Genomic DNA, 20,357 nt, shown 5'->3' with positions numbered 1-20,357 from the left:
AATTAATACTTCCAGTTCCCTGATTTAATTTCAAATGCTTATACATTCACTTGCAAAGACTGCTACCGTGACACATTTGTCTTAAAACATAGAACAGTACATCACAGGAACAGGCCCTTTGGCCCATGATGTTCTGCCTGCCCTTCGTCCATTTCTTGCATTTTCACGTGTTCATCTAAAAGCCCCTTTCGTACAAGCCTGCACCACCACCCCTGGCAGCGCGTTCCAGAGGCCTACTACTCTATTGTGTAAAAGACTTGCCCCGACATCTCCTTTGAATTTTCCTCCTCTCACCTCAAGTGCATGCCCCCTAGTATTAGACATTTCAACTCTGAGATAAAGATTCTGACTGTCAACCCTATCTATGCCACTCATAATTTTATAGACTTCTATCAGGTCTCCCCTCAGTCTCCATCGCTCCGGAGAAAACAAGCCTAGTTTACCCGACCTCTCCTTATACCCTCTAATCCAGTCAGCATCCTAGTAAACCTCTTCTGCATCCTCTCCAAAGCCTCCACATCATTCCTGTAATATGTCGACCAGAATTGAACGCAGTACTCTAAGTGCGGCCTAACCAAAGTTTTATAAAGATGCAACATGACATTCTGACTCTTGTACTCAATGCCCAACCAATAAAGACAAGCGTGTCATATGTCTTCTTTACCACCTTATCTACTTGTGTGGCCACTTTCAGGGAGCTATGGACTTGAACCCCAAGATCCCTCTGTACATCAATGCTGTTCAAGGTCCTGCTATTAACTGTATACTTACCCTTAACATATGACCTCCCAAAGTGCAGCACCTCACACTTGCCCGGATTAAATTACATCTGCCATTTCTCCACCCATATATGCAAATTATCTATATCCCACTGTATCCTATGAAAACCTTTTGCACTATCCATAACTCCACCTATCTTTGTGTCATCTGCAAACTTACTGACACACCCATCTATATTTTCAATGCATATATCACAAACAGCGGAGGTCCCAGAACGGATCCCATCACAGACCTCCAATTAGAAAAACACCCTTCCACACTCGTCTCTGACTTCTATTGGCAAGCCAATTCTGAATTCAAGTGGCCAAGTCACCATGGATCCCAGGCATCTTAATTTTCAGGATGAGCCTACCATGAGGCCTTATCAAAAGCCTTACTAAAATCCATGTAGACAACATCCACTGCTCTACCCTCATTAATCATCTTTGTCGCCTCCTCAAAAATCAAATTAGTAAGACATGAACTGCCCCGCACAAAGCCCATGCTGAATTTCCCTAATTAGGTAATACTTTTCCAAATGCGCATAAAACCTATCCTTAAGAATCCTCTCCAATAGCTTCATATCCCTTCTTCAGTATTCTTGCTCAGCAATTTGGTAACCAGGTTCCCATCTCCAGCATAGTGCTGTGTTGAATAGTGCAGTGCTGTTGCTCAGTCTTATTACTCAAGCTCAGCAAATTTGAGCTCACGTGAACACATTTCTTACATCAATTGTTGTCTTTGACAGGGATTTAAATAACTGCATTATGTAAGTTCTATTGACTTGCTATAATGAATCACTATAATGGGCAGCACGGTAGCACAGTGGTTAGCACTGCTGCTTCAAAGCTCCAGGGACCTGGGTTCGATTCCCGGCTTGGGTCACTGTCTGTGTGGAGTTTGCACATTCTCCTCGTGTCTGTGTGGGTTTCCTCCGGGTGCTCCGGTTTCCTCCCACAGTCCAAAGATGTGCGGGTTAGGTCGATTGGCCATGCTAAAATTGCCCCTTAGTGTCCTGAGATGCGTAGGTTAGAGGGATTAGTGGGTAAAATATGTAGGGATATGGGGGTAGGGCCTGGGTGGGATTGTGGTCGGTGCAGACGCGATGGGCCGAATGGCCTCTTTCTGTACTGTAGGGATTCTATCATTCTATCAATGAATGAAACTGAAAGTGTTGAAAATACAAATAACTCAAAATACTTTCAAGACATCTACATTTTAATGTCAAACTCAAGTTCAGCCAAATTCTCTGGCCCATGGGGAGTCTAAAACTAGAGGGCATAGGTTTAAGATGAGAGGCAATGTCCAGAGGGGCAATTTTTTCACACAGAGGGTGGTGAGTGTCTGGAACAAGCTGCCAGAGGTAGCAGTAGAGGCAGATACAATTTTATCTTTTAAAAAGCATTTAGATAGTTACATGGATAAGATGGGTATAGAGGGATATGGGCCAAATGCAGGCAATTGGGATTAGCTTAGGGGTTTAAAAAAAAGGGCGGCATGGACAAGTTGGGCCGAAGGGCCTGTTTCCGTGCTGTAAACCTCTATGACTCTATTCCAAGAACTGAACTGGCTGAATAATGCCCTGTTCTTTCAATCTCTTTAATACAGTATCTACTTTCTCTCATAAAGCGTATGGGGTACTGATCTCGCCCTAAAGAACCGGAGGGGTTACCACAAAAAGCATGGGACCGAGCATTGAGCCCTGTGGAACACTGCTAGAAACAGCCATTCCAGTCATTAAAAAAAAGTTGACCATTATATTTTGCTTCCTGCCCCGAGCCAATTTTGGTTCCAATTTGCCACTTTCCCTTGGATCCCATGTGCCTTTACATTTCTGTCTCTCATGTAAGGACCTTGTCGAAAGTTGCAATATCCACACAGACTTCATCAAACATACAATCGTCGTCTACCCTACTCGTTACCTCCTTTAAACATTCAATCAAATTAATCTGCCAAACCGGCGAGGTGATGAATGAATACTTTTCTTCAGTGTTCACCAAGGAGAGGGGCCATGTTTTTGAGGAAGAGAAGGTGTTACAGGCTAATAGGCTGGAGGAAATAGATGTTCGGAGGGAGGATGTCTTGGCAGTTTTGAATAAACTGAAGGTCGATAAGTCCCCTGGGCCTGATGAAATGTATCCTAGGATTCTTTGGGAGGCAAGGGATGAGATTGCAGAGCCTTTGGCGTTGATCTTTGGGTCCTCGCTGTCCACGGGGATGGTGCCAGAGGACTGGAGAATGGCAAATGTTGTTCCTCTGTTTAAGAAAGGGAATAGAAATGACCCTGGTAATTATAGACCGGTTAGTCTTACTTCGGTGGTTGGTAAATTGATGGAAAGGGTCCTTAGGGATGGGATTTACGACCATTTAGAAAGATGCGGATTAATCCGAGATAGTCAGCACGGATTCGTGAAGGGCAAGTCGTGCCTCACAAATTTGATAGAATTTTTTGAGGAGGTAACTAAGTGTGTTGATGAAGGTAGGGCAGTTGATGTCATATACATGGATTTTAGTAAGGCGTTTGATAAGGTCCCCCATGGTCGGCTTATGATGAAAGTGAGGAGGTGTGGGATAGAGGGAAAGTTGGCCGATTGGATAGGCAACTGGCTGTCTGACCGAAGACAGAGGGTGGTGGTCGATGGAAAATTTTCGGATTGGAGGCAGGTTGCTAGCGGTGTGCCGCAGGGATCAGTGCTTGGTCCTCTGCTCTTTGTGATTTTTATTAATGACTTAGAGGAGGGGGCTGAAGGGTGGATCAGTAAATTTGCTGATGACACCAAGATTGGTGGAGTAGTGGATGAGGTGGAGGGCTGTTGTAGGCTGCAAAGAGACATAGATAGGATGCAAAGCTGGGCTGAAAAATGGCAAATGGAGTTTAACCCTGATAAATGTGAGGTGATTCATTTTGGTAGGACAAATTTAAATGTGGATTACAGGGTCAAAGGTAGGGTTCTGAAGACTGTGGAGGAACAGAGAGATCTTGGGGTCCATATCCACAGATCTCTAAAGGTTGCCACTCAAGTGGATAGAGCTGTGAAGAAGGCCTGTAGTGTGTTAGCTTTTATTAACAGGGGGTTGGAGTTTAAGAGCCGTGGGGTTATGCTGCAACTGTACAGGACCTTGGTGAGACCACATTTGGAATATTGTGTGCAGTTCTGGTCACCTCACTATAGGAAGGATGTGGAAGCGCTGGAAGGAGTGCAGAGGAGATTTACCAGGATGCTGCCTGGTTTGGAGGGTAGGTCATATGAGGAAAGGTTGAGGGAGCTAGGGCTATTCTCTCTGGAGCGGAGGAGGCTGAGGGGAGACTTAATAGAGGTGTATAAAATGATGAAGGGGATAGATAGAGTGAACGTTCAAAGACTATTTCCTCGGGTGGATGGAGCTATTACAAGGGGGCATAACTATAGGGTTCGTGGTGGGAGATACAGGACGGATATCAGAGGTAGGTTCTTTACGCAGAGAGTGGTTGGGGTGTGGAATGGACTGCCTGCAGTGATAGTGGAGTCAGACACTTTAGAAACATTTAAGCGGTTATTGGATAGGCACATGGAGCACACCAGGATGATAGGGAGTGGGATAGCTTGATCTTGGTTTCAGATAAAGCTCGGCACAACATCGTGGGCCGAAGGGCCTGTTCTGTGCTGTACTGTTCTATGTTCTATGTTCTATGTTCCCATAACAAATCCATCCTGATTGTTCTTGATTAACACACAATAGCCGATTTTTATTACTCACTTGAACAACTATGGTTCTGCACGCAAATTGCTGTGCCCCAAAATATTGCATTGTCATGGTAGAATTAGAGATATGATACCATTCTAATCACAGGAGGTTGAGCAGTTAGAATTGTTTTTAAGTTGTGCTGTGGGATGCAAAGTCCTTCTTGTTAAGTCAAAATGCATAATCATTGAAAAATAAAGCTATTGGTTAATGCATCGGAATCATCATCATCTTAGATCGCATTACATAATTAGAATAGGTAAGAGTTAAAAGCTAACACCAATACTATCTTTATCTTGGGGGTTAACTGTTCTCTGCTACATTGTTCATGACAATCCCTTGACCGAGAGTCCACTTGCCAACCAATCAGCACCCTTTCCTCAAGCAGTATAAATTGTTCCCTTTGAAATTTGCTATTCTTGCCTGTACCCTGATGAATGCAAGGTAAAAAGCTTCAACAGTATGTCTGCATTTCCACAATATTATCTTTAAAAATAGCTAAAATTATGCAGACACAGTCAACTTGTATATCAAAATGTTCTATCCACAAATGAAAATTGATTTCACTATTAAACTTCGCTGAAAAGTGAAAAAAGGGAACCATCCATTAGTTTCAGAAGGATTTAACACCTTTCTGATTAAAATCAAAAGGAGAAACCATCACTTTCCAACCTTAAGGTCCCATTCTATGCTGCATTCCCACCAAGGGGACCATGAACTTCTTCTGGAGACTACATTTTCATTGACTTCTTGTACTTCAATATTTTTGTCTCGGGTTTTTATTTCTTTCCAGTTACGAAGAAGCTTGCTGAAACATAGGCTGGGAATTTTCTTGGAGCAGCTGCAGTTATTTTTCAGCAAGTATGATGAAATCCTGTTTTGCTGCACTCTCAACAAAGTTATGGCGAGGAAGCAAGAGCAGTTTCAAGCTAGTATTAGACTAACATAGTCCATTATCTAGGTCAATTAGACATGGGCAATAACTGCTGGTCTGGCCAGCGATGCCTGTATCCTGTGGACAAAGGAAAAGTATACAAAAAGGAGAGTAGCTAAAGTAAACATTTGGGGGAAAACTATCACAGGAAATGAGGAAATGTCAGAGACACTGAACAAATATCTTGTGCCTGTTTTCACAACAGAAGACACAAATCACACACTAGAAAAAGAGGGTAACAAAGAGGCTAATAATAGTGAGGAACTTTAGTTAATTATCAGAGAAATGGTACTGAATGAATATGGGGCAGCACGGTAGCACAGTGGTTAGCACTGCTGCTTCACAGCTCCAGGGTCCTGGGTTCGATTCCCGGCTCGGGTCACTGTCTGTGTGGAGTTTGCACATTCTCCTCGTGTCTGCGTGGGTTTCCTCCGGGTGCTCCGGTTTCCTCCCACAGTCCAAAGATGTGCGGGTTAGGTTGATTGGCCAGGTTAAAAAAAAAATTGCCCCTTAGAGTCCTGAGATGCGTAGGTTAGAGGGATTAGTGGGTAAATATGTGGGGGTAGGGCCTGGGTGGGATTGTGGTTGGTGCAGACTCGATGGGCCGAATGGCCTCCTTCTGCACTGTAGGGTTTCTATGAATATTATCAATGGAGAAATGATATTCAAGGAATGTAAAGCACTGAAAGTCAACAAATCCTTAGGACTTGATGGCTGACATTCTAGCATTCTAATTGAGGTGGCTGCAGAGATAATGGTCATGAATTTCCAAAATTCTCTAAATATTAGAACACTCCCGACAATCCATGAAGCAGAACCATGTCCAAATGCAGCAAAACCTCGTCAATATCCAGGTCTGGGCTGATAGGTGACATGTGCGCCTCACAACTGCCAGAATGACAATCTCCAACAAGAGAGGATCTAACCATCGTCCCTTGACATTCAATGGCATTACCATCGCTGAATCCCCCACTATCAACATCCTGGAGGTTACTTACCATTGATCAGAAACTGAACTGACTAGCCATATAAATAATATGCCTACCGGAGCAGGTCAAAAGCTAGGAATCCAGTGGTGAGTAACTCACCACCTGACTCCCCAAAGCCTGTCCACCATCTACAAGGCACAAATCAGGAACAGATACTTTCCATTTGCCTGGATGAGTGCAGCTCTAACATCAGTCAATAAGCTGGACAGCATCCAAGTCAATGCAGCTGGCTTGATTGCTACCCCTTCCACAGACATTCAATCCCCTCCACCACCAGCAATCAATGGCAGCTGTATGTGCTATCTACACGATGCACTGCAGGAATTCACCAAGGTTCCTTGGGCAGCACCTTCCAAACCCACAATCACTACCGTCTAGAAGGACAAGAGTAGCAGATATCTGGGAACAGCACCACCTGAAGGTTCCACTCCAAGTTGCTCACCATCCTAACTTGGAAATATATCATTGTTCCTTCACTGTCACTGGGTCAAAATCCTGGAACTCCCTCCCTATATCTCAGGGGCTGCAACGGTTCAAGAAGGCAGCTCATCACCCCCTTCTGAAGGCAACTAAGGATGGGCAATAAATGCTGGTTTAGCCAGCGACACCCACATACCATAAATGAATATGAATATAAAAGATTGAAGTTAGCAAATGTAACACCGCTATTCAAGACAGGAGAAAGAAAATGGGAAATTAGAGGCCAGTTGGCCAGTCATCATTGTCGGGAAAATGCTGGAATCAATTATTAAAGAAGCCTCAACAATATACTTGGAAAATCAAACTATGATCAAACATAGTTTCATAAAAGGGAAGTCCTGTTTAACGAGCCTTTCAGAATTTTTTGAGGATGTAACTAGTAGGATCAGAGAGTTCCAGTCAATGCAGAATATTTGGATTTCCAAAAGACACTCAAAAAGGTGCCACACAAAAGGTTAATGTGCAAGGGCTCATGGAGGTAGGGGTAATATATGAGCAAAATGGAGGATTGGTTAATGGACAGAAAGCAGGGAGGAGAGATTAACAGGGCATTTTCAAGTTGGCAGGCTATAATTAGTGAAGTGCAGCAAGATTCAGTGCTGGGCCTCAGTTATTTCCAATGTATATTCATGATTCAGTCCAAGGGAATGAGAGTGATGTATCCAGGTTTGATGACAATACAAAGCTAGGTAGGAACATAAGATGTCTGGATGGAGGGCACAAATAAGCTACAAAGAGAAATAGACATCTTAAGTGAGTGGGCAAAGTGGATTATAATGTGGGGAAGTGAGAGGTTATTCACTTTGGTAGTAAGAACTGAAATACTTTTTAAAGTACATGGATCTGCTAAAAGTTAACAACACAAAGTTAGCATGCAGGAACAGCAAGCACCAAGATTTCTCATGTACATTGGCCTTTATTGAAATGAGATTAGACCACAAGAATAAGGAAGTCTTTCTGCAATTGTATAGGGCTTTGGAGAGACCATGAGTACTGTGCAGTTTTGGTCTCCATATCTACGGAAGGCCACAGCTGCTAATTGCTCTTGAAGTGGTGCAGTGAAGATTCAACAGATTGGTTCCTGGGATGAGAGGCTTGCCCTATAATGAGAAGCTGAGTAAATTGTGTCTGCACTCTCTGGAGTCTAGAAGAACGAGAGGTGATCTAATTGAAACATAAATAATTCTGTATGAGCTTGACAAAGTAGACACTGAGAGGTTGTTTCCATTGGCTGGGGAACCAAGAACATAGGGGCACAGTCTCAGGATAAGGGGTTATCAATTAGGACCAAGATGAGGAGAAATTTATTAACTCAAAGTGTAGTGAATCTTGGGAAATCTCCATCTCAAAGTTATGGGTGCTCCATTGTTGGATGTATTTAAGGTCAAGATAGACAGATTGTTTTTTGGTCTCAGGGAATCTGGGGAAATGGGGTGTAGGCAGGTAAGTGGATTTGAAGCTAAAGCGCAGCCATGATGGTATTCAATGGTGGAGCAGATTCAAGGGCATATATGGTCAATACAGGTTCCTATTTCATTCTTAACTTTTAAGAAGGGGTTCAAGAAATTCTGTTGTGAATCTCTTTTACAAGTCACATTTATTACTCAATATGACACATTTAGATTCCCTTTACATAAGTAGCATTGCTGGAAGAGAAAAAGAAAAAACTATTCAAAGTGTAGCCCAACTTCAACAATATTGCTTTTTAAAAATCTATAGTAGAGATTACCTGGATCAAAATTGTCGCCAAATATCCTTTTAGCAGGAAGCTTCAGGGGAAATTGAGGGTACTGCTTCTTTAGCTAACACAGACAGGAAAGGAAGCCATATCAGTATTTGTTTCACAAAAACATTTTTATTGAATACATTTCTGCTGCATAGAACATATTGATGTGGAGATTCCCCTAGAACATATTGAGCCATGGAAGGGTGTTTCTGGACCACAAAAAAAGTGGATCTCATGATCTTTTTCATGGGTGGTCTGTGGTTTGACACATGGTTATGATGTTTAGTGGTTTGCCCATGGTTAAAAGTTATGTCCCATGAAAAAGTCACCAGATCACATAACTCGAGATCAGCAGACAATGGTTTTGAAATTTCTGGCCACAGTTCAAAACATTGAGATGATTGCCTTTCTTTTGCTTTTTATATTATATCTGTATACATTGTGAAATACGAGTGTGACTGCTGGAATACATACCAATTTAGACCTTACTGTTCCTGACTCTGGGGGACATCTTCACCCAGCATTCAGTTGATAGCTTTTAGCTGCATCGGTCCCACTCTCAAGAACTCTCACCCAAAATCCCTTCATTTTATAACTTCCTGGCTACTGTTAAAAAGCTTATTCAGAACCTTCCCTTGACTTGGCTTTTCACCAACTTTCTAGAATCCTCAAATACTCAGTCCATATTTTATCATGCGAAGCATGAAATGTCTAAAAAGGGCTTCAGATCAATGTTTAACTGTTCTTTTATAAGGCAAGTTTGCAGATTGAAGTTTGCTAAAAAAGTGTATTTTAAAATTTATTTTATACTTCTGACACTATTGTGTGACATCTTGAATGTGATACTTTTGATTCTATCCAAGATACCTGTATAGGAGCTCCTCACTACCTGGCCATCCATTGCTTTGCTCCTCTAAATCCTCACTTCTACTGATTAGGTTCCCCTAATTCTAACAACATGTCTAACAACATTAGGTATGAAAATGCATGACATTAGGTTCCCCTAATTCTAACAACATGTGACAGTAAATGGTGATGATAAAGGCTGAGAAAGGTGCTAAAAGCGTCCATTGAGTAATTGGAATGTGTGAATGGCAGAACAAAAGTACAGATTGTTAGATGACGAACTAAGAAATGTGGCAGTTGGCCCTAGAATAGTCCCCAGTTAGTCCCCTAACAATCTGTACCTTTGTTCTGCGATTCACACATTCCGATCACTTAAAGGATGCTTTTAGCTCAACCTTTCTCATCACCATTTACATTCCCTTTGTCCAATTACACCAAACATTTCTTTCCCCTTTCCGCACACACGAGGACGGCCTCAACCGGGATATTGGGTTCATGTCACACTATCTGTAACCCCCACAGTTGCCTGGACCTGCAGTTGCACTGGCTGTCTTGTCTGGAGACATAAGAACATAAGAACATAAGAAATAGAGACAATACACATCTTTTTAGCCTGTCTTGATGCTCTCTCCACTCACGTTGTTTTGTTTCTTAAAGACTTGATTAGCTGTAAGTATTCGCATTCCAACCATTATTCATGTAAATTGAGTCTGTGTCTTTATATGCCCTGTTTGTGAACAGAATTCCCACTCACCTGAAGAAGGGGCTTGGAGCTCCGAAAGCTTGTGTGGCTTTTGCTACCAAATAAACCTGTTGGACTTTAACCTGGTGTTGTTAAACTTCTTACTAATTTTCTTTGCCTTCAGCTCTGATGAAGGGTTATCTCGACTCGAAACATTGGCTCTATTCTCTCTCCACAGCTGATTTCAGACCTGCTGAGTTTCTCCAGCATTTTCTGTTTTTGTTTCAGATTCTAGCATCCGCAGTAGTTTGCCTTAACCCCTGATTCTAACTGTGGGTGCATTTTAACTTAAAGTTCCAGTTAATTGTTAGAATAGCCCCTGTCTGATAGTTCAACGTCCATTCCCCAATGTACCGTCTGAAACAAGCTAGCTCCAGATTTTTTTCGAAATCTGGCTTCATAGAACATAGAACATAGAACATTACAGCGCAGAACAGGCCCTTCGGCCCACGATGTTGCACCGACCAGTTAAAAAAAAAACTGTGACCCTCCAACCTAAACCAATTTCTTTTCGTCCATGAACCTATCTACGGATCTCTTAAACGCCCCCAAACTAGGCGCATTTACTACTGATGCTGGCAGGGCATTCCAATCCCTCACCACCCTCTGGGTAAAGAACCTACCCCTGACATCGGTTCTATAACTACCCCCCCTCAATTTAAAGCCATGCCCCCTCGTGCTGGATTTCTCCATCAGAGGAAAAAGGCTATCACTATCCACCCTATCTAAACCTCTAATCATCTTATATGTTTCAATAAGATCCCCTCTTAGCCGCCGCCTTTCCAGCGAAAACAATCCCAAATCCCTCAGCCTCTCCTCATAGGATCTCCCCTCCATACCAGGCAACATCCTGGTAAACCTCCTCTGCACCCTCTCCAAAGCCTCCACATCCTTCCTGTAATGTGGGGACCAGAACTGCACACAGTACTCCAAGTGCGGCCGCACCAGAGTTGTGTACAGTTGCAACATAACGCTACGACTCCTAAATTCAATCCCCCTACCAATAAACGCCAAGACACCATATGCCTTCTTAACAACCTTATCTACTTGATTCCCAACTTTCAGGGATCTATGCACACATACACCTAGATCCCTCTGCTCCTCCACACTATTCAAAGTCCTCCCGTTAGCCCTATACTCAACACATCTGTTATTCCTACCAAAGTGAATTACCTCACACTTCTCCGCATTAAACTCCATCCGCCACCTCTCGGCCCAACTTTGCAACCTGTCTAAGTCTTCCTGCAAACTACGACACCCTTCCTCACTGTCTACCACACCACCGACTTTGGTGTCATCAGCAAATTTGCTAATCCACCCAACTATACCCTCATCCAGATCATTAATAAATATTACAAACAGCAGTGGCCCCAAAACAGATCCCTGAGGTACACCACTTGTAACCGCACTCCATGATGAATATTTACTATCAACCACCACCCTCTGTTTCCTATCCGCTAGCCAATTCCTGATCCAATTTCCTAGATCACCCCCAATCCCATACATCTGCATTTTCTGCAGAAGCCTACCATGGTGAACCTTATCAAACGCCTTACTAAAATCCATATATACCACGTCCACTGCCTTGCCCCCATCCACCTCCTTGGTCACTTTCTCAAAAAACTCAATAAGGTTAGTAAGGCACGACCTACCTGCCACAAAACCATGCTGACTATCACCTATCAATTCATTACTCTCCAAATAACTATAAATCCTATCCCTTATAATTTTTTCCAACATCTTGCCGACAACAGAAGTGAGACTCACCGGTCTATAATTCCCGGGGAAGTCTCTGTTCCCCTTCTTAAACAATGGGACAACATTCGCTAACCTCCAATCTTCTGGTACTATACCAGAGGCCAACGACGACCTGAAGATCAGAGCCAGAGGCTCTGCAATCACTTCTCTTGCCTCCCAGAGAATCCTTGGATAAATCCCATCCGGACCAGGGGATTTATCTATTTTCAGACCCTCCAGAATATCCTGCACATCCTCCTTATCAACTGTAATACTGTCTATTCTACTCCCTTGCAACCCAGTGTCCTCCTCAGCTATATTCATGTCCCCTTGCGTGAACACCGAAGAGAAATATTGGTTCAATGCTTCACCAATCTCCTCCGGTTCCACACATAACTTCCCTCTGCCATCTATAACTGGCCCTAAACTTGCCCTAACCAACCTTCTGTTCTTGACATACCTATAGAACGCCTTAGGATTCTCTTTAACCCTATCCGCCAAAGTCTTCTCATGTCCCCTTTTAGCCCTTCTAAGCTCGCTCTTCAACTCCCTCTTAGCCAATCTAAAGCTTTCTAGTGCACTACCCGAGTGCTCACGTCTCATCCGAACATAAGCCTCCTTTTTCTTTTTAACCAACAAAGAAACTTTTTTGGTGCACCACGGTTCCCTAGCCCTACCAATTCCTCCTTGCCTGACAGGGACATACCTATCACAGACTCGCAGTAGCTGCTCCTTGAAAAAACTCCACATGTCGGACGTTCCCAGTCCCTGTAATCTCCTAGTCCAACCTATGTTTCCTAATTCTCTCCTAATAGCCTCATAATTACCCTTCCCCCAGCTAAAACCACTGGCCCGAGGTTCATGCCTATCCCTATCCATCACTAAGGTGAACGTAACCTGGATTTCATGAGACATCTCAGCCATGTTTCTGCATTGGAAAAAAGCAAGACCCTGTCTCCACTGAGAATCTGCTGCTATTATTTTCTTCTTTCCTGATCTGCTTCTTGTGGAAATAAACTAAATCTAGATCTATATCATCTTTCAAGCTTATCAAATTCCTGGACTCCTCTCGATATCTGCTCTGGACTACATTCAGGTCAGTCTGTTGTCTTTTCCCAGCACTGCAATGATTGAGAAACTTCAGTTTCCTAATGAACCTCTATCTAGCTACAGGTTTTTCTGCTTCAGTCTATTTCTGGCCACAGGTTACATACATATCTGTGCACGATCATCCACAGCAGAGCCTGGCCTCCAATTGTCTTGGAATGCCCTTGCCATTGGACCAAGGCCTTCCAAGGAGAAATTCTACAACAACTTTCAGAAATCCCTAGTCTGAGTCCCAGGAGGTGAACAAACTGATCCTTCTCAGAGATTTCAATGCCAGTCAGAAAAGACACAAATCTCTACAAGGGTGTGACAGGCAAAGAAGAAGAAGGGAAAGTTGGAATTTCCAACTCCTCATGATGAAACATCTACAACATGGACCTCGTCATAACAAACACCCTGCTCTGCCAGCAAGATAAGCACAAGACCGCATGACAATCCCTATGGTCCAAACATTGGCACTTGCTGGAATCATTCAAGCAAGGGTCTGCAGAGTTGCCCACATCACCCAGCCCATGATAGGTACTGTTGGCTAAAAGCAAATTACTGTGGATGCTGGAATCAGAAACCAAAAGAAAAAATGCTGGAAAGTCTCAGCAGGTCTGGCAGCATCTGTAAGGAGAGAAAAGAGTTGACATTTCGAGTCCAAATGACCCTTTGTCAAAGCTGTTGACAGCCCTTTGTCAAAGGTATTGTTGACTGTTGGACTGATAACTCCCTTATCTAATCCACTATCTCCATCAGCCTGTCCCCCAAACAGAGGAGGCAACAGAAACAATGCTGCAAAAAAATTATGATCTCATACATCCCACCAAGGTAGCCCTTCTCAGTCAGAACCTCACTGCCAACCTCTCAATCTCCAGTTACAAGGAGCTATAATGAGCCCATAGTGCCTGGTTCACCCTAAAGTCCACCTGTAAAGAGATCCTTGATGTCTCTACCAGGAAACATCATGACTACTTGGACAAAAATAACCAAGAAGTACTTAATCGGGTAGATGTGCAAAAATTTGATTTGACTGGAAACTTAACCACAGCGCAAGGAAAAAGCAGTAGTTTTACAGGTGGTTGAAGGCAGTGGTACAGCATAAATCCTGCAAAAAGAATAAATGGTGGGTAGAAAGGTAGGAGATCCAACAGTTCACAGAGACTACTGACATGGACAGTTTCTTGAGCACTATCAAAACAATCTGGCCGAAGCACTCAAGGGCACACTCCGCTGAGAGTCAAGAATGCAAATAAGCTCAACAAGAACAGGGAGGCATTCAGGGCTCACTGGAGAGAACATTGAAGAATTCCTCAACTGAGACTCTGCCTTTAAATGTATATGTCCTCAATATTCCACCTGATTCGATCTTGGCACTACCCTGATTCACGGCAAATCTAATAATCCATTTGACAACTGATAAACAACAAAGCCCCTGGAGAAGTTGGAACCTCTGCTGAATTTCCAAAATACGATAGAGATATAAACCACAATTGTAACCCAGGGTGTACGATTATTATATTTTGGGGCTGTAGCAAAACTTAAGGTTAATGAAGTCATGTGATCTCTTCTGCAGTCTGCCTGCCAGTAAGCCTGGGTGGTTTGATGGAGAGAGATCAAAAGAATTCTGAGATTGACAAAATGTTTAAAACAAATATTAAATTTAGACGAATGATTACTTAATCACGGTACGGTGGCAGAGTGGTTAGCACTGCTGCCTCACAGCGCTAGAGACCCGGGTTCGATTCCCGGCTTGGGTCACTGTCTGTGCAGAGTCTGCACGTTCTCCCTGTGTCTGCGTGGGTTTCTTCTGGGTGCTCCAGTTTAACTTTTTTAAATTGGTTTCGATGGTGTTGGTTGAGGAATAAATATTGGCCTACACAGAAAGTTCAATGCTTAATTGCTTGTAAAATATCGCGGAATCTATCTTGAATTTGCATCTTATTTGAAAGAAGTGTCAGGTCAGATTAGTAGTTGAGCTGTGGAGTTGGCTTGAGCTCAACCTTGCAATTTTATAAAGAACTGTATGTTACTATCTATTTGCAAAAAAATATATTATATATCTACATCTGACATTATAGCTCAACCCCAAGTCAATTTATAATTTGGCAATGAAAAGCTTAAAACATGGTTAGCACTGCTGCCTCACAGCGCTAGGGAACCAGATTCGATTCCCAGCTTGGGTCACTGTCCATGCGGATTTACTCTGGGTGTTCTGGTTTCCTCCCACAGTGCAAAAGATGTGCTGGTTAGGTGCACTGGCCATGCTAAATTCTTCCTCAGTGTACCCAACAAGCGCCGGAGTGTGGCGATTAGGGATTTTCACAGTAACTTCACTGCAGTGTTGATGTAAGCCTACTTGTGACACAAATTAATAAACTTTAAAATCAAAAATTGTTGATTGAGGTAATCCTTGGTTCAAACAATATTTAGTGTCATGGACACAAATGCGGGAAGCTGAGGTTAAGATCTATTGTTTTTCCATCCTGATCGTACAGAGAAAATTGTAGCCTTAACTGTGTGCCAAACTTTTATATGTTAATTTGAGAAACAAATTATTTATAAAATAAATGCCATTTTATGAGTAATATATATTTGAAGAAAGATCATAAGACCAAAACACCATAGGAGCAGAACTAGACCAATTGGCCCATCAGATTTGCTCCGCTATTCAATGAGATCATGACTGATCCAACATGACAATCCTCAACTCCATTTTCCTGCCTTATCCCCATAACCCTTAATTTCCTTACTGATAAACATCGATCTACCTCAGCCTTGAACATGCTTTTAGTGACCTAGCCTCCACAGCCCCGTGGTAAACAATTCCACTGATTCAGTATCCTCGGAGAGAAGAAATTCCTTCTCATCTCTGTCTTAAGCGGGTGACCTCTTACTCTGAGATTAAGCCCTATGGTCCTAGACTCACCCAGAAGGGGAAAACAACCTCTCAGCATCTACCCTGCGAAGTCCCCTGAGAATCCTATATGTCTCAATAAGGTTGCCTCTCATTCTTCTAAAGTCCAATGAGTACAGGTCCAATCTACTTAACCTCTTTTCATAAGAAAATCCCTCCATACCTGGAATCAACCTAGTGAACCTTCTCTGGACTGCCTCCAACGTCAGTATATCTTTCCTTAGATAAGGGGACCAAAACTATTCACAGTATTCCCGTTGTGGTCTAACTGGTGGCTTGTATAGTTTCAGCAAACTTGTCTATTTTTATGCCATTCCCTTTGAAATGAAGGTCAACATTCCATTTGCCTTTCCTATTATCTGCTGAACTTGCATGCTAGCTTTTTGTGATTTATGCAAGAGGACCCCCAAATTCCTTAGTGCTGCAGTTTTCTGCAGTCTTTCTCTGTTTAAATAATATTCAACTCCCAAGTGCATAACTTAATATTTTTCCACATTATATTCCATCTGCCATGTTTTTGTCACTCACTTAACCTGTCCATATCCCTCTGTAAACTCTGTCATCCTCACCACTTGACTTCCCATCTATCTATGTGTCATCCACAAACTTGGCTATAGTACATTCATTTCCCTCTTCCAAGTCATTAATATATATTGTAAATAATTGTGGCCCTAGCACTTATCCCTATAGCACTCCACTAATTACAGGTTGCCATCCTGAAAATTCCCTTCTTATCCCAACATTGTCTTTTATTGGTTAGCTGATCCTCTATCCATGCTAATACACTACTCCCAACACTATGGGCTGATCCTTGCACTACAGAATGTCTTTAAATGAAAGCTGCAAGTTCAAGGGTAGAGATGAACATACAGAACCGAGAAAATGTTGACACTACTGATAACAACCAATTGTAAAATCACTTTGAGAAAGTAAACATACATATTCTGAAAGATAAAATAGCTAAAGGCTCATTTTGATTGGTGTTCAATAGAGTACTTGGATGATATGCATACACCTGTAGAAGAGCATGAATTAAGTTTTATTGTGCACATGCATACAATTGCATGCACAGAAACGCTGCACTTACAGTGTTGTACAATTTGTCAAACTCGGCGTAGCGTCTCAAGACAAACCATTCATTCCTACCCACTGTCACCATCACTTTGTACACCTGTAAGAAAGAAAGAAGAACATAAGAAATAGGAGCAGGCGTAAGCCATTCAGCCCTTTTGAGGCCACTCTGCTATTCAACAGCTGTTCTTCTACTTCAACATCATTTCCTGCACCATTCCCACATCCCTTGATGAACTTAACATGTAGAAATCTTTTCAACCTCCACCTTCAACTGAACGATTGAGACTCCACAACCCTCTAGGGTAGAGAATTCAAAAGATTTACCATCCTCTGACTGAAAAAATTCCTCCTCACCTCAGTCCTAAATGGCCTGCCTCTTACTCTGAGACGGTGTACCTGATTCTAGATCGCCCATCTAGGGGAAACATCCTTCCTGCATCTGACAAGCCCTAAAATAATTTTGTATGCTTGAATAAGATCACCTCTCATTCTTTCTAAACTTCAGGAAATAAAGGCCTAGTCCATTTAATCTTTCCTTGCAGGATAATCCCTCAAACCCAGGAATTTAGTTTGGTGAACCTTTGCTGCACTCCCTCAATGCAAGTATATCTTTCCTTCGGGAAGGAAATCAAAACTGTGCACAGCACTCCAGGTTTGGCCTCAAAAAAATTGCAATAAGACATCTTTACTCCTACCCGCAAATCCCCTTATAATAAAAACCAAAATACCAATTTTCCTTCTTAACTGCTTGCTGTGCCTGCATGTTTGCTTTCAGTGATTCATGAACAAGAACAAACACCTAAGACCCTTTGACATTCAACTTAGCCTCTCACCATTTAAGAAATACTCTGCATTTCTGTTTTTCCCTACAAAAGTGGATGGTCTTACATTTTCCACATTGCATTCCATCTGCCATATTTTTGCCTGCTCAGTTAACCTCACCAAATCCTCTTGAAGCACCTTTGCATCCTCCTCATGATTTGCACATCCACTTAGTTTTGTGTCAACTGCAAATTTGGAAATATTACATGGGTCCCAAGTATTGATGATGATCATCACACCCCACTTGTCACAGCCTGCCAACCTGAAAACAACCCATTTATTCATACTTTTTGTTTCTGTCCGTTAACCAGTTCTCAATCCATGCCAGTATATTCCCTCCAATCCCATGTGTTCTCATTTTGTTTACTAACCTTTTGTGCAAGACCTTATCAAAAGCTTCCTGAAAATCAAAGTATACCACATCCACCACGGTTATCCCTTAACTATTCTGCTAGCTAAATCGTCACCAAGTTTTAACAGGTTTGTTAAACAGGATTTCACTTTCATCTCAACTCTGCCCAATCCTCCCATTAAATTCTAAGCTTCCTGTTAATTTTTTTTAAAAAGTGAATTACCATTGATAATTTACTTGTCATGGCCTGCTGCTCACTCAGGTTGAACTTGATGGTGCATGATCTGTCCTGCCGAACCACAAGATGAGCTTCAAATTACACATCCAGTATCACCATGACATCTAATTTCACCTTCAGTAAATCATTTGCCCACATTGTTAGCACATGCCATTGGCAAATAAACACTCATACATGCTTTCATTATCCTTTAATCTTCATTCTTAATTGTTCAGATTCATGGCCTTCCCAGTTCTACACTGCATCAACTCCAATTCATCCAGAATTTTGCTGCTAATACTGTATCCTGCACTAAACTCTCCAGTCATATTGTCTCCACCCTCATCCCCATCCTAATCCTCACTACAGTCCTTGCATTTTTCAGTGTCTTCTATCTCCCAGTACATTAACATTGAATAATCTCATCTAATTACCCTTGTTACACCTACTCCATTTGCCTGAAAGGTACAAAAAAATGTTAGTTCTTATTATATAAATGGTGGCATTTATCATTCACTCAGTGGCTTTACATAACAAAATTAGATGCACATATGCATATCTGTGTACGTACGACGTGTGTGTGTCTGAAAATGAAGGGCCGCACAACAACAGATGCATGGATTTTTTCAATTAAACAAGCTCCCAAATTGATTACTTAGTATGAAAATATTCTAATTATGACCATAGGCCAAATAATTTGCAAAGTACTTTTTGCCTTAAATTATTTTAAAGGTTTAAATTTAGAAAGTATTTATATATTTTATCAGCAAAGCTCCCAGATTGTTAGTTCTGTTTTATACTTACGGTGTATCGCTTTTTTTTCTCACGATGTTCATCAAAGCTAGGAATACTGACATTGGGGTGGGTTGATTTTGAATCCATTTTTGTTCCGTGTCAAACAGTTGCAAATAGTTGCTTCAAAACTGATAAATGGTGAAAGTTGAATTTTATGTGCATTTATCCAAAATCAGTAACTCATGTGTACAGACCCGTATATCCATTATGATACCTAGAAGAGAACAAATGATCTTATTCAGCCTGTAGGAATAATGGCCATCTAGGCTTAATGTTATATCAATGTTAAATTACAGCTATTTTCATGCACTCGGCTTCAACGTTTAAGTGGAGTTATTTTATGCTGTGTTTAACCAATTTCCTTCTTCTTGATAAGAGGGTCAGGGTGTAATCTAGAACTTGCTGCCTGGAGTGAACAAGGAAATTCTTCATAGAGAGGACAGCTCACCTTTGTTTACTCTATCACACAATTAATTTTTGTACACAGTGAGATGGCAGCCAGATTGTGCAGGAGGCCATGCATGCTTGTGGTGGGAAATCCTCCCCTGATTAAGACAGAGGTAGGAAGGGATTGATGGATGCAACTTGCACACATTTGGCAGATTGCTAATTAGGTTCATTAATGAGCCACTTGACACCAGCTATCCCCGAGCCCATCAGAATTTAGTGGTGACTCAATTAAATTGGTTTGCTGTTGACAAGCTCTCAATGATTGATTAAGAGACCTGACATTAGGGGGGAACCCTTTATTTAAAAGCTATAAGGATTATTTACGCAGGTCATTCAGCATAACTTTTTTCATATTATGTAGTAAAGATATAATGTCAATGGCATTCTTCATATACAATCAATTAGGGCGGCCATTTGAGCATTTTTGTGTGGCAGTATGAGAGACGATAGCAGCACATAGCTCTCAGCTGAAACGGCCAGGAACCTCTAAGAACTCTGAGACATCAGAGGGGTTTTCTCTCTGCCACTGGGAGTCAAAGAGGAAGTTATAAAGCTACTGTCTTGCCAAAAGATCCAGGCAATCTTCAAATGTTGCAATCGCAGAACGAGTGAGGAACAAGGACCCTCCTCTCTCCCAGAACTTGCTACACCTGTTGAGTCCACCTGAAAAAGGCAAACACCAAGTACAGAAGCCATCGCAACTGC

The 20,357-nt window shown here is 42.1% G+C and overlaps 1 protein-coding gene across 2 annotated transcripts in view; it reads right to left on the bottom strand.

The window, feature by feature from the left end:
• sgk3 (serum/glucocorticoid regulated kinase family member 3) overlaps positions 1 to 20,357 on the bottom strand; it is an 87,079-nt gene that overhangs the window by 25,936 nt on the left and 40,786 nt on the right. For both annotated transcript variants that reach the window (XM_078216282.1, XM_078216283.1), the window contains exons 2-4: positions 19,212 to 19,416; positions 17,030 to 17,113; positions 8,615 to 8,687 (exon numbers count right to left, since the gene is read on the bottom strand). In XM_078216282.1, the coding sequence (XP_078072408.1) occupies positions 8,615 to 8,687; positions 17,030 to 17,113; positions 19,212 to 19,289 (235 nt within the window). In that variant the 5' untranslated portion in view covers positions 19,290 to 19,416. The remainder of the gene's footprint in view (positions 1 to 8,614; positions 8,688 to 17,029; positions 17,114 to 19,211; positions 19,417 to 20,357) is intronic.

This window comes from Mustelus asterias, chromosome 7 (genome assembly GCF_964213995.1).
Source record: "Mustelus asterias chromosome 7, sMusAst1.hap1.1, whole genome shotgun sequence".
In the NCBI taxonomy this organism is placed as follows: Eukaryota; Metazoa; Chordata; class Chondrichthyes; order Carcharhiniformes; family Triakidae; genus Mustelus; species Mustelus asterias.
Note: the sequence above shows the minus strand (reverse complement) of the source record. Positions and strands in the feature narration are given on the sequence as shown.